This window comes from Vicia villosa, unplaced genomic scaffold (assembly GCF_029867415.1).
Source record: "Vicia villosa cultivar HV-30 ecotype Madison, WI unplaced genomic scaffold, Vvil1.0 ctg.004338F_1_1, whole genome shotgun sequence".
NCBI classification, from domain to species: Eukaryota; Viridiplantae; Streptophyta; class Magnoliopsida; order Fabales; family Fabaceae; genus Vicia; species Vicia villosa.
In genome coordinates this window covers 137,036-149,123 of record NW_026706415.1, presented here as the reverse complement: position 1 = coordinate 149,123, position 12,088 = coordinate 137,036, and the positions used below count along the sequence as shown (strand labels likewise).

Sequence of the window (12,088 nt, the reverse complement as noted above, 5' to 3'; positions counted from 1 at the left end):
ATAGCTTTTGCCACAAGTTAAGCTAGAACCTTCTTAGAGATTTTTAGGATCTCAATAACCATTAACAAAATGTTTTTTTGGCAAAGCTCAATAAAGCATAATAGATATTTTAAGACTGGTTAATCTCACAAATCAAACTCAATCCTCTTAGGTGCATCGCTCTCTTAAGATATAAACAAACCACACAACCATTTTCCAAATTTCTTCATCACAAGCGAAATTTCACTTACAAGCACTAAGGCAATATCAAGTGAAAGAAATATTTTCTATACGGAAAGAGAAAGAATCAATTATAAGGAAAATGCCAAATGTTGGAAAGTGGTGTGAAATGAAGTGGAGGAAAGCTTCCTTTATATCGTAGTTTTTTTTTTTGACAGGAACAAATTTAACTCATATCATTAACTAAATAAATGTCAATACAAGGAGGTGCAACATTAACGAAACTACGCCTAGACCAAGAATTGGCCGCCTTAACTAAAGAGTCGGCAACCATATTCGCTTGGCGCTTAATAAACTTTACCTCAAAGTTTGTAACAAGACTCAACAATCTCTGTATAGCAGTAATAATAATATTAAACTCCGACTTCCCAGTAACCGTAGAATTAACAGCATGAGTTACCACTTGGGAATCACTTTCAAAAATCACATTATTTAAGTTCATGTTAATAGCAATCTGAATTGCCTCCTTCAGTGCCAAAGCTTTAGCTTCTATAGGAGAAGTGATACCTTTATCCCAAGCGACACCTGCAACAAGAAATCTCCCCAAATTATCACGAAGACACCACGCCCTATTCGTATTGTGATGATGATTATTAAAACCTGCGTCAACATTACACTTCAACCACCCTTCAGCAGGTGGGTTCCAAACCATAGGGAGTTGAGGATCACTATTCAAACCAGGGTCATGCCGAGCATTAAACCAATCAATACAATTGTAATAAGCTTGGATACCAATTCTCGCAAGGTCTTCCCTGTTATCATTCCAAACAATATTATTCCGGTTCTTCCACAGACTCTCAACAACCATAGCAAAGCGCCTAGCATCCTTCTTGTCCTCCCGACAACAAATATCTAAGATGAGAGATTTAGCATCATTAAAAGTTTGTAACCGGTGATCAACAATATTAGACAAACCTGCTGCCCGCCAACAAGAGCTAGAAGTTTGGCATCCAAAGAACACATGCCAATCATTCTCCACTTCCACGTCACACACCGGACACACTGAAGGGCACTGAACAAAATGATTTCTAAGTTTACTACGAGACGGTAGGCAGCCTCGACAAATTCTCCAAAGAAGGTGCTTAACTCTAGGCGGTGCCGAGATATTCCATAAGCTCACCTAATTACCATCCACCTTCCAATTTGATAGATACAAACATGAATTTCTCCATAAATTGTACCCCGTACGAACACTATAAGCCCCACTTCTCTCCTCATTCCAAATAAGAACATCATCAACTACCTCCTATATCAAAGGAATATCCAAAATCTGATCAACAACTACTTGTTCAAATAAAGCTTTAACAACACCGACATTCCATTGCTTACTATTAGGTAAGAGGAGATCTTGTACCGTCAGGTTGTACACATCTTCAGGGAACGGGCCACTGATGCGAAAATCTGCACTACCCCGAAGCCACGGATCATGTAAGACTTTGATATTACTCCCAGTACCTATACTCCACCTACAGCCCAAACACAGAACATCCTTAGCTTTCCAGAGACTTCTCCACAGAAAACTTGGATTAGAACCCAAATTGGCATTCAAGAACGAGGAGTTAGGAAAATACCTTGCTTTGAAGAATCTGGAAACTAAGGAGGCAGGTTCTGACAATAGTTTCCATCCTTGTTTAGCTACCATAGCCAGGTTAAACGCCCGAAAATCTCTAAAACCTAATCCTCCATCCTTCTTCGAACAAACCAACTTATCCCACGCCAGCCAATGAATACCTTTATGACCACCACCGCCCCCCCACCAGAAAGAATTCAACATCTTCTCAATATCTTTCACCACCCCTTTAGGAATAACATACACACTCATAATATAGGAAGGAATAGACTGCAAGACAGATTTTATCATCACCTCCTTACCCGCCTTCGACAACGATCGACCCCTCCAAGAATTAATTCTCTTCCAAATGCGATCCTTAATAAACGCAAAAGTCTCCTTCTTACTACGACCTATCATCGAGGGAAGACCCAAATAAGAACCAGTACCAAGCACGTGTCGGACACCCATCATATTCGCAATATCCTCTTGCGCTGGAAAACTGAGATTACGGCTAAAGAAGACTTCTGATTTCGTCATATTAATTTCTTGTCCAGAAGCAGTTGCATAGATTTTAAGTAACTCCATAAGGTGAGACACCTCTGCAATATTTGCCCTGCAAAACAAAAAACAATCGTCAGCAAAAAGCAGATGGGACACACTAGGTGCCCCTCTGCATATCTGAACACCATGAATGTCTCCTCGAGCAACAGCGTTTTTGATAAGCGCTGAAAGGCCTTCCGCAGTGAGAATAAAGAGATAAGGTGACAGTGGGTCGCCTTGTCTCAAACCTCTTCCTGGTTTAATTGGTCCAACTTTATCCGAATTAACAAGAACCGAATAACTCACATCTGTCACACACATCATCACCCAATGAATCCACCTATCCGCAAAGCCCAACTTCCTTAACATTTCTCTAAGAAAACCCAGTCCACCCTATCATATGCCTTGCTAATGTCAATCTTCAAAGCCATATGAGCCTTAGTACCTCCTGTTCTCCGCTTAAGAGTATGGATAATCTCAATCGCCATCATTGCATTATCCAAAATGGAACGATTTTCTACAAACGTGGACTGCTCCTCCGAAACACACTTAGCCAAACACTTCTTCAACCTATTAGTTAGCAGCTTAGCCACCAATTTATAGGCGACATTACATAAGGAAATAGGTCGAAGATCTTTCATATTATGAGGATTAGCACACTTTGGAATTAAGCAAATGTTAGTTTCAGTAAGGGACGAAGGAAAAAAACCACGATCAAGCCAACTAGCCGCTGCCATGAAAATATCGTCGCCACAAATATGCCAAAACTTCTGATAGAAAGCCGGATTGAAACCGTCGGGACCAGGAGATTTATCGGGACGCATGAGTTGAAGAGCTGTGAACAACTCCTCTTTAGTGATACTAGCCAACAACATGGTATTGTCTTCCATAGAAACAGCAGGTTGAATAAGTTGCAGAACCGGATCAAAATCACCATTCTTAGCCGCAAAAAGAGTATCGAAATAACGATGCGCTATTCCACATAAGTCCCTCTGATCATGAACCTCAGTTTCACCCTCATCGAATAACATATCCAGCTTTTGAAAATTCTTCCTAGTAGTAGCCGACCTATGAAAGAATTTCGTATTCCAATCCCCGCACCGAAGCCAGTACATTTTAGCACGTTGTTTCCAGAATATTTCCTCGTTGACTATCAGTTTGTTGTATTCACGCTGAGCATCCAGGTAATGAGATGCCGAAACCGTATCCTGTCCACCACGGAAAAGCTCCATAGTTGCCAAAAATCCAGCCTTGGCCTCTCTCTGACCACTATTCTTTCTCTTGTTCCAACTAGCTAATTCACTAGCACAGGAAGTGATACGATCAATAACATCCAGACTCTCTCTTTTACACCACCCATGCACAACCACATCCTCAATATCATCCTCCCTGAGCCAATTATTTTCAAATTTAAAAGAATAAGCTGCACGAATATGGTGCTCACTGCTACACTGAAGTAAAATATGGCTATGGTCAGAATACGCGGCCAACAGATTTGTGAGTGTCACATTAGGGAATAAATCCAACCAGCCCTGATTAACGAGAGCTCTATCCAACCGTTCCTCCACCGCATTCACTCTCCCACGGCTTTTCGACCACGTAAATGGATGACAAACCAAGGGAAGGTCCATAAGATTACAATCACCGACAGCTTTCCTTTATATCGTAGTTGGAAAACCAAAAATGGAAATAATCCATGGGTCGAATTAATGAGCCAATAGATTTCCTTAACGCTCCAATCGATTGGATAACATAATTTTAAGCAATTAGCAAGCCCAATAAGGAAATATTAGATATAAAGTCGTTGCAAGTCATTAATGTGATATCACAAGTTCTTTGTATTGATTAGCCCTTCTCCAATTGATTAGTTTAATGCTCCAATCGATTGGCTGGCTTAGAAAATGTTCCCCAATAGATTGGCACAATTTACTAATTGATTTGTTAGTTCAAAAATAGTTTAGAAAAAGTATGGACATCATTTAAATCACTTGGGTTGGCTTAAAAAACTTTAGAAATTATTTTTAGGGGTGTGTGTGCGTGTGCGCAAGTTGACTTAGTACTTCTATGCTATTCCTTTAATTTTATAATACTCTCGTCACTCGGACAAATAGACATGACTCGACATACATGACCTGACGAGCTTTCACATGGTTCCATGATTCTTTGCTCGATTGCTTCAGATCATGTAGGCACGTTGATCTCGTGTTTCCTTTTGATAACACATGAGATATTCTGGTTTGATCCCACTACAAAAACTAAAGCTTTTTATGACGAAGCTTTCACCATATACGATAAAAAACCGCGGGTACAAGTGACTAGAGCGCCTTGCTTTATTTAAATAATAATAATAATAAATCCATTACCTCGGATTTAAATAAAACCGACATAAATATATGCCCAAGGTTTAAAGTTCGATTCCCAGCTCCTTTTATTTAATATTTTACATGGAACCAAAAAGGCACCTTTATTTTTTTATACATTTTACGACGGATATGTTACCTTGTTTTTCTATAAAACTGAGATAAAGACTCCCTATTTTTTATTTTTTTCTTCAACCAAAAAGGCGCCTTTATTTTTTTTGTAGATTTTACAGGATGGTTTGTTACCTCTATTTTGTAGATTATCCAAGATAAATACTCTTTATCTTTTTAATTCCTTAAGTGTCTATCTAAATCAATTTTCAAGCTTTAATGAAATAACACTTCTTCTCCAAGGAGTCATAATGAACGGAAAAACTCTCTCACCGGTATGTTATTATTGTTGTTGTTGTACTCCATTATTTTTGTTCTTGTTGTTGCTGTTGTTCTCTATTATTGTTGTTCTTGTTGTCCTCCATTACTGTTGTTGTTGTTCTCCATTACTGTTGTTCTTTTTGTTCTTGTTGTTGTTGTTGTTGTTATTATTATTCTCCATTACTGCTGTTCTTGCATGTTGTTGTTGTTGAGAAGCATTACTTTAGGTTGTTTTAGGTTTTGGTTTTGGTGTTTTTGATGGTTAATGTACAAACTGGCTCAATAATCAATGAACATGGGAAAGACTTGGACCTCTCAAAGATAATTTACTATAAGTTATAATTTATATACATGAAGCATTTCCTTTATTTTTGTTTTAGTTTTAGTTTTATTCAAATTTAGTATAGGATGAAAGTTGATAGATTAGTGTGTATGAAACCATAGAATGAAACCCCTAAATTAGTTGTAACCTTAAGCTGACAGATAAGAAACCATAGAATAAAAATTTCATTAGGTAAAATTACAAAAAGTTCATTTTTTATTAATCATATCTAAATCCTCTGGCTGACAGAAAGTTTGACCAAGTATAATCTGCTTCATCATCATCATCATCATCATAACCGATGATGACAGGCCTTTTCACCTTTCTTCTTATTAAACTCCTGTTCCTGAGAGCTCTCATGGGTCTAAAAAATTTGATATCATGGTCTCTTTCAACAACTTGGACCTCTACATCCACACCAACTTCTGTTCTCTCAGCATTGGATGAAGTACTCAGTTTCTGTTTTGATTCTATCATGACTTGGACCTCTTCTTTGATTTCTTTGGATAAAGTTTCAGCAGAAGTACTCATTTTGATTATTCCTCTTCCTGATTTCTCTGGATGAAGTTCTTTCTCTTTTATATTGACTCTACTGATTCTTCCTCTTCTCTGATCTTTGGAAGTCTAAAAGCCAAAACATTCCATGCATGTCAAGTACTAGTAATTCCTTCTGATTATTGCTTCTTTAATTCTCCATGTTTTCTTATCTTGGAAGTTGGAAAGATCTTCTGGTAGACTAGCTACCTTGAGCTGTTGAATGATTACATCTCTTTGTCTTTTCAAAATTTTCCCCTTCTTTGATATTCCTTCCACTCATTCTTACGCATAATTTGATGTAATTAGGTAGGTGTATATTATAGGTTCCTAATGAATTGTGTCATTGATGTTATTCGTGTTCTTGTTAATTTTGTTCTTGCTGTTGTTGTTCTCCATTACTATTTGTGTTGTTATGGTTCTCTATCCAGTTCTAAAAATAATAAAAATGCTAATGTTGAGAACTGAACCCACGTGCAGTTATCTTTACCCCTCGGCATTTTAATAACCGAGGTGATAAGGGGTAGCTTTTCATGACGAACTACGTTACCTCGCTTCCGTATCCGATGTCAAACGCATTTCACGTCCGACGTTATATGTGTTTTTTATAGTAGTGTCCCCATCACTAAGGTTGGAAGTTGATGTCACTGACTTTAACTGTCGTTGTCGTCATTAAAACCTTAAATGAATCTTTCATACCTGCAAGCACATAGATCCACATTCTCCCTCCTTTTGAGGATAACAACACATCTATCAGAGAGGTGGTAAAGGAAATAATATAAATGTGTTTGGAGTGATTAACCCCCTTAATTAAGTAGAGAGTATAATCTACTCCTTCTGATAGCATACTTGTCCCCCTTTTTTTAAATAAAAAAGGTAGATAAAGTTATGCAACAGATAATCTATGCAGATATAAACACATTGATGCACATATATTACATGTAGGCATTTCAATCCATGCATGGTTTGTTTAATATTCCTAATTTGTTTCTTATGAAAAAGAAGTTATCTTTAGGAAGAAGTTTGGTAAAAATATTTGCAAGTTGATTAGATGAACTTTTAAATTTTAGTATACATTCCCCTTTTTTCAACACGATCTCTAATGAAGTGGTGCCTAACTTCTATGTGTTTAGCTTGAAAGTGAAGTATAGAGTTTTTTGTGAGGTTTATGGCACTAGGGTTGTCACATCATATTGAGACAACTCCAAGGTTTATACTATAATCACTAAGCTATTATTCCATCCAAATGATTTGAGCACAACAGCTACCCACATCAACATATTCTTCTTCAGTCGTGGATAACGAGGCACTTGATTGTTTCTTGCTATGCCATGAGACAAGCGAGTTCCTAAGTAAGTTCCATGTACCGCTGATACTTTTCCTATCTAATCTACACCTAGAAAAATCGAAGTCAGAGTACCCAACTAAGTTACATTTCGTCCCTTTGGGGTACCACAAACCCATGTGTTGTGTGCTAGAGAGATATCTCATAATGCATTTTACTGCACTGGGATGTGATTCTTTTGGGGATGCTTGAAAGCGTGCACACATACATACAACAAACACTATATCAGGATGAGATGCAGTTAGATAGAGAAGAGAGCATATCATACCTCGATATTTGTTTTCTTCAATTTGTTTTTTATTTTCGTCTTTGTCGAGGTTACATGAGGTTGACACTTGTGTGGCTATTATTCTGGACTTCTCTATGTCAAATATTTTTAGTAAATCTTTGCAGTATTTAGTTTGATTTATGAATGTTTCCTTTTTAGTTTGATGGATTTGAAGTCCTAGAATGTACTTCAGGTCTCCCATCATCGATATTTTGAACTTAATTTGCATAATCTTAGAGAATTCCTTGCATAAAGATTCGTTAGTAGCAGCAAAAATAATGTCATCGACTTAAATTTGAACTAGTAGCATATCATGCTTAATTTTCTCGCTGAAGACAGTTTTATCAACCTGTCCTCTCTAGAACATGTTTTCATGCAAGAACATACTTAGCCTGTCATTCATGCTCTAGGAGTTTGTTTTAGCCCATGTAGTGCCTTCTTAAGTATGAAAACATGATCTGGAAAAGTTGGATTGATAAAATCGGGAGGTTGATAAACAAATACCTCTTGTTGGATGTAATCATTTAGAAAAGCACTTTTTACATCCATTTGAAATAGTTTGAGGTTCATGATGCAAGAGAAGGCTAATAATATCCTTATGACTTCTAATCTAGCTACAAAAGCATACTTTTCATCGAAATCTATTACTTCTTGTTGATTGTATCCTTTCACAACGAGTCTGACTTTATTTCTTAAAACATTTCCATCTTCATCCAGATTGTTGCAAAAGACTCACTGGGTTCCAATTACAAGATTAACTGAAGCTTTGGGAATGAGTTCCTAAACGTTGGTTCGTTCAAATTGATTTATCTCTTCTTGAATAGCAAAAGCCACAAAGTTATTTATTCTTGTTGGCTCAATTTGTGAAACAAAAGCCACAAAATTACATACCTTATTGAGAGACCGTCTAGTGCTAACTCCTTCGGATATATCTCCAATAACACTCTGGATCAGATAATCTTTTGTTAGTCTCCAATATTTTGAGATATCTAAATGTTCTTGTGTAGTGTCTAAGTTTTGATCCTTAACTGATTCTTCCTCTATGACTTAATTTTCATTTTGCTCTTAATTAAGTTCTTAATCCTCCTCCAAACTTGTCTTTTCTAGGATAACTGCACAATCAACCACTTCTATTTCTATAAATATAAGATAATTTTTATCAAATATAACATAAATTTATTCTTCAATTTTTACTTGAAATGTAATATCTTATGAATACATCTTCATCAACTCATGGGAAAAACTTATATAATTGTTATAAAAAAAAAATGATTTGGAGAAGAGACTCCACCAAAACGGGGGACCCACTTTACTTTCTATACCTAGTATTGTTGTCCAAGAGTTAGGAACATGTATTCAGTATGAATATTTTCACACTTTTTGTACGGTACATTTCCCTTTTCCATGGAAATAACAAATAGCTAACCCTTTTCCAATAAATGAAGAACTACACTCTTACACAACACTAACAATCATCTTTAATAGTGAAGAAGAAGAAGAAGTGAATCAACACCGGCTTAATGGAGAATCCCAACGACACTTTGTTAGAATCTGAAACCACTCTCGTTGATGGTGCTGTTGATTACAGCGGACAGCCAGCCGTTAGATCCAAATCTGGTTACTGGAGATCCGCTTGGTTCATCATAGGTACTTATTTCATACTATAGCATACAGATTCATCTTCTTGATTTGTTTTATGAGTGTGTAAATGTTAACTTTGTAGGTGTTGAAGTGACGGAAAGAATTTCATTCTATGGAATTCAAGGGAACTTGATATCATATCTAACTGGACCACTCAACCAGAGCACTGCAACAGCTGCAAAGAATGTGAATATATGGGTTGGAACATCTTCACTTCTTCCTCTCTTAGGTGCTTTTCTTGCTGATTCTTTTCTTGGACGCTACCGTACAATCATACTCGCTTCTCTCATCTATATCCTGGTTAGTTCATTTCTTCACTTTTTTATTTTTACCCTCTAATATAAATTCTTTAAATCTTGTTAACCTTTTCATAACATATACTGATGATAACAGGGACTTGGCTTGTTAGCATTATCAGCTATGCTTCCTTCCCTCACCAAATCTAAATGCCAAGTTGATACTAATTTCATATCATGCTCCCAACAATCACAAGTGATCTTATTCTTCATCTCGCTCTATCTAGTTGCCATTGGACAAGGTGGACATAAACCCTGTGTTCAAGCTTTCGGCGCGGATCAATTCGACGAACAACATCCGAAGGAGCACAGAGCCAGAAGCTCTTTCTTTAATTGGTGGTATTTTACAGTGCTTGCAGGTTGCACGTTAATAATCTCGATCTTGAATTATATACAAGATAACTATAGTTGGGTTCTTGGATTTGGAATCCCTTGTACTGTAATGACCATTGGTTTGCTTGTTTTCTTGCTTGGATCAATGACCTATAGGTATAACATTAAGAAAAATGACACTAGCCCTTTTCTTAGAATTGGTCGTGTATTCGTCGCAGCTATAAGAAATTGGCGAAATGCCTTGTCCAACACATCTATTGAAGAGGAATGCGATGGAATGCTTCTGCGTCGAAGTACTGAACAATTCAGGTAAGAATAACAATTTAATTTATGCTTGTTTTTCAATTCTAACAAAAGCCTTAAAAGATTATAATTATTTTGACTTAACTTGTATTTTTCTATATTGGTAGCTTCCTCAACAAGGCGTTGTTAACACCAAAGGGATCCAAAGAAGGTAATACTTGTAGCCTTGTTGAGGTTCAAGAAGCAAAGGCAATACTAAGGTTGGTTCCAATTTGGACTACATGTTTGGTTTATGGTATTGTCTTTGCTCAAGTTTTTACATTCTTCACCAAGCAAGGGAGGTCTATGGAGAGAACAATATTTCCTGGTTTCGATATACCACCCGCTTCATGTCAATCGATTAATGGTATCGCTATTATTCTCTTCAGCCCTATCTACGATCGCATATTTGTGCCAATAGCACGAGCTATCACTGGAAAACCCTCGGGCATCACAATGCTTCAAAGAATTGGAACTGGAATTTTTATATCCATGTTCACAATGGTAGTTGCAGCGTTTGTTGAAACTAAAAGACTAAAAACAGCACAAGAGTATGGTCTTGTTGATGATGCAAATGCAACTGTTCCAATGAGTATATGGTGGTTGATTCCTCAATACTTTTTGTTTGGAATTTCTGAGGTTTTTACTATGGTTGGTCTTCAGGAGTTTTTCTATGATCAAGTCCCAAATGAACTAAGAAGCATGGGACTTGCACTCTACTTGAGTATTGTTGGTGTTGGAAGCTTTTTAAGTGGCTTTCTCATTTCTCTCATTCAAAATTTGAGTGGCAAAGATGGTCATGAAAGTTGGTTTTGTGATAATATCAATAAGGCACATCTTGATTATTTTTATTGGCTTCTTGCTGGATTAAGTATGGTGGGGTTTACTTTGTTCCTTTATTTTTCAAAATATTACACTTATAATCACAAAGGTACCATCAGACAAGCATAATCACTGTGTAGTTTTTCTATTTTATCATGTTTGCCTCCTTGGGCTGTTTGTTATCATTAGACAATCATTTACTTGGCACTTTGTAGTTTAGATCATTTAGAGAGGCTGTAATGATGTCATCGGTGGTAAAAAAACTGTAAAAGAGGTGGAGAAGAGTATAATGGTTGAGGTACATCTGGGTGAATTCATGCACATATTAAGGTTGATTATGTTTTAAGAAGTGAATAGTACCCGGAAATGATATAAAAGCATACTTTCGTGGAATTCGCAGAAAAAAGTTCGTTGTATATTAGAAAACATTAAATAGATAACTTGTATCTTGTCAATGTAGAAAGTTTTACGAAGTTAAATTATGAAAATAATTAGTTAGAGAAGAGAGGAATTGGAGATGATTGAGAGAAATACTTAGAGAAAAGAAAGGAAGTTTTTTTTTTTTTTTCATGAGTCCGTTTTCATCGTTTTTGCGCCGTCCCCGTCAGTCAAACTATCATATGGAGATGCATCTAAGCCTCATAAACAATCGTTTTAGGATATTCTCACTGAAGGTCAAGGGGCCACTACTATGAAGGAGAGAGTTGACATGATTGAAAAGGGACTTATGAAAGTCTCTTTTGAAGGAGAAAATCGATTGCTACCAAAGGTCACGATGGATGAGAAGATTTTTCAGGAACTGTGCAATTCTTGGAAGGAGGCGCTTATCATTAAACTCATTGGGAAGAACATGGACTATCATTTAATGAAGCAGATGGGGAAACTAATCATGGGTTTTGAGATCATGGATGTTGATAATGGTTTCTTTATGGTCAAGTGCGAACTGCTCGCAAATATGGAGAAAACTGTGTCAGAAGGCTCGTGGATGTCAATTTAACATTATTTGGAAGTGGCTCAATGGACTCCAGACTTTGCATCTCCAATCACAAAAGTGGAGAAGACTCTAGTTTGTATTTGATTTCCAGGGCTTAACTTATTGTATTATGATGAAAGTGTCCTTATTTGTTTGACATCTATTATGGGTACTCCTGTTAAGGTAGATACTAGCACCTTGAATGTAAAGAGGGGAAGGTTTGCGAGAA

General features: G+C 36.8%; 1 protein-coding gene across 1 annotated transcript; it reads left to right on the top strand.

Moving 5' to 3' along the window:
* The first annotated feature begins 8,884 nt into the window (after positions 1-8,884).
* LOC131641976 (protein NRT1/ PTR FAMILY 5.10-like) lies at positions 8,885-11,793 on the top strand. Its single transcript, XM_058912263.1, has 4 exons — positions 8,885-9,159; positions 9,236-9,453; positions 9,547-10,091; positions 10,193-11,793. The coding sequence occupies exons 1-4, from the start codon at positions 9,033-9,035 to the stop codon at positions 11,013-11,015; spliced, it is 1,713 nt and encodes a 570-aa protein (XP_058768246.1). The 5' UTR covers positions 8,885-9,032; the 3' UTR covers positions 11,016-11,793.
* The last annotated feature ends 295 nt before the right edge of the window (positions 11,794-12,088 follow it).

Excerpts from the sequence above, each read along its gene's own strand:
- LOC131641976 (XM_058912263.1), top strand. The coding sequence starts at position 9,033 with ATGGAGAATCCCAACGACACTTTGTTAGAATCTGAAACCACTCTCGTT. Across the intron at positions 9,454-9,546 it reads CTTCTCTCATCTATATCCTG|GGACTTGGCTTGTTAGCATT; the intron begins GTTAGTTCATTT and ends TGATGATAACAG. Across the intron at positions 10,092-10,192 it reads CGAAGTACTGAACAATTCAG|CTTCCTCAACAAGGCGTTGT; the intron begins GTAAGAATAACA and ends CTATATTGGTAG.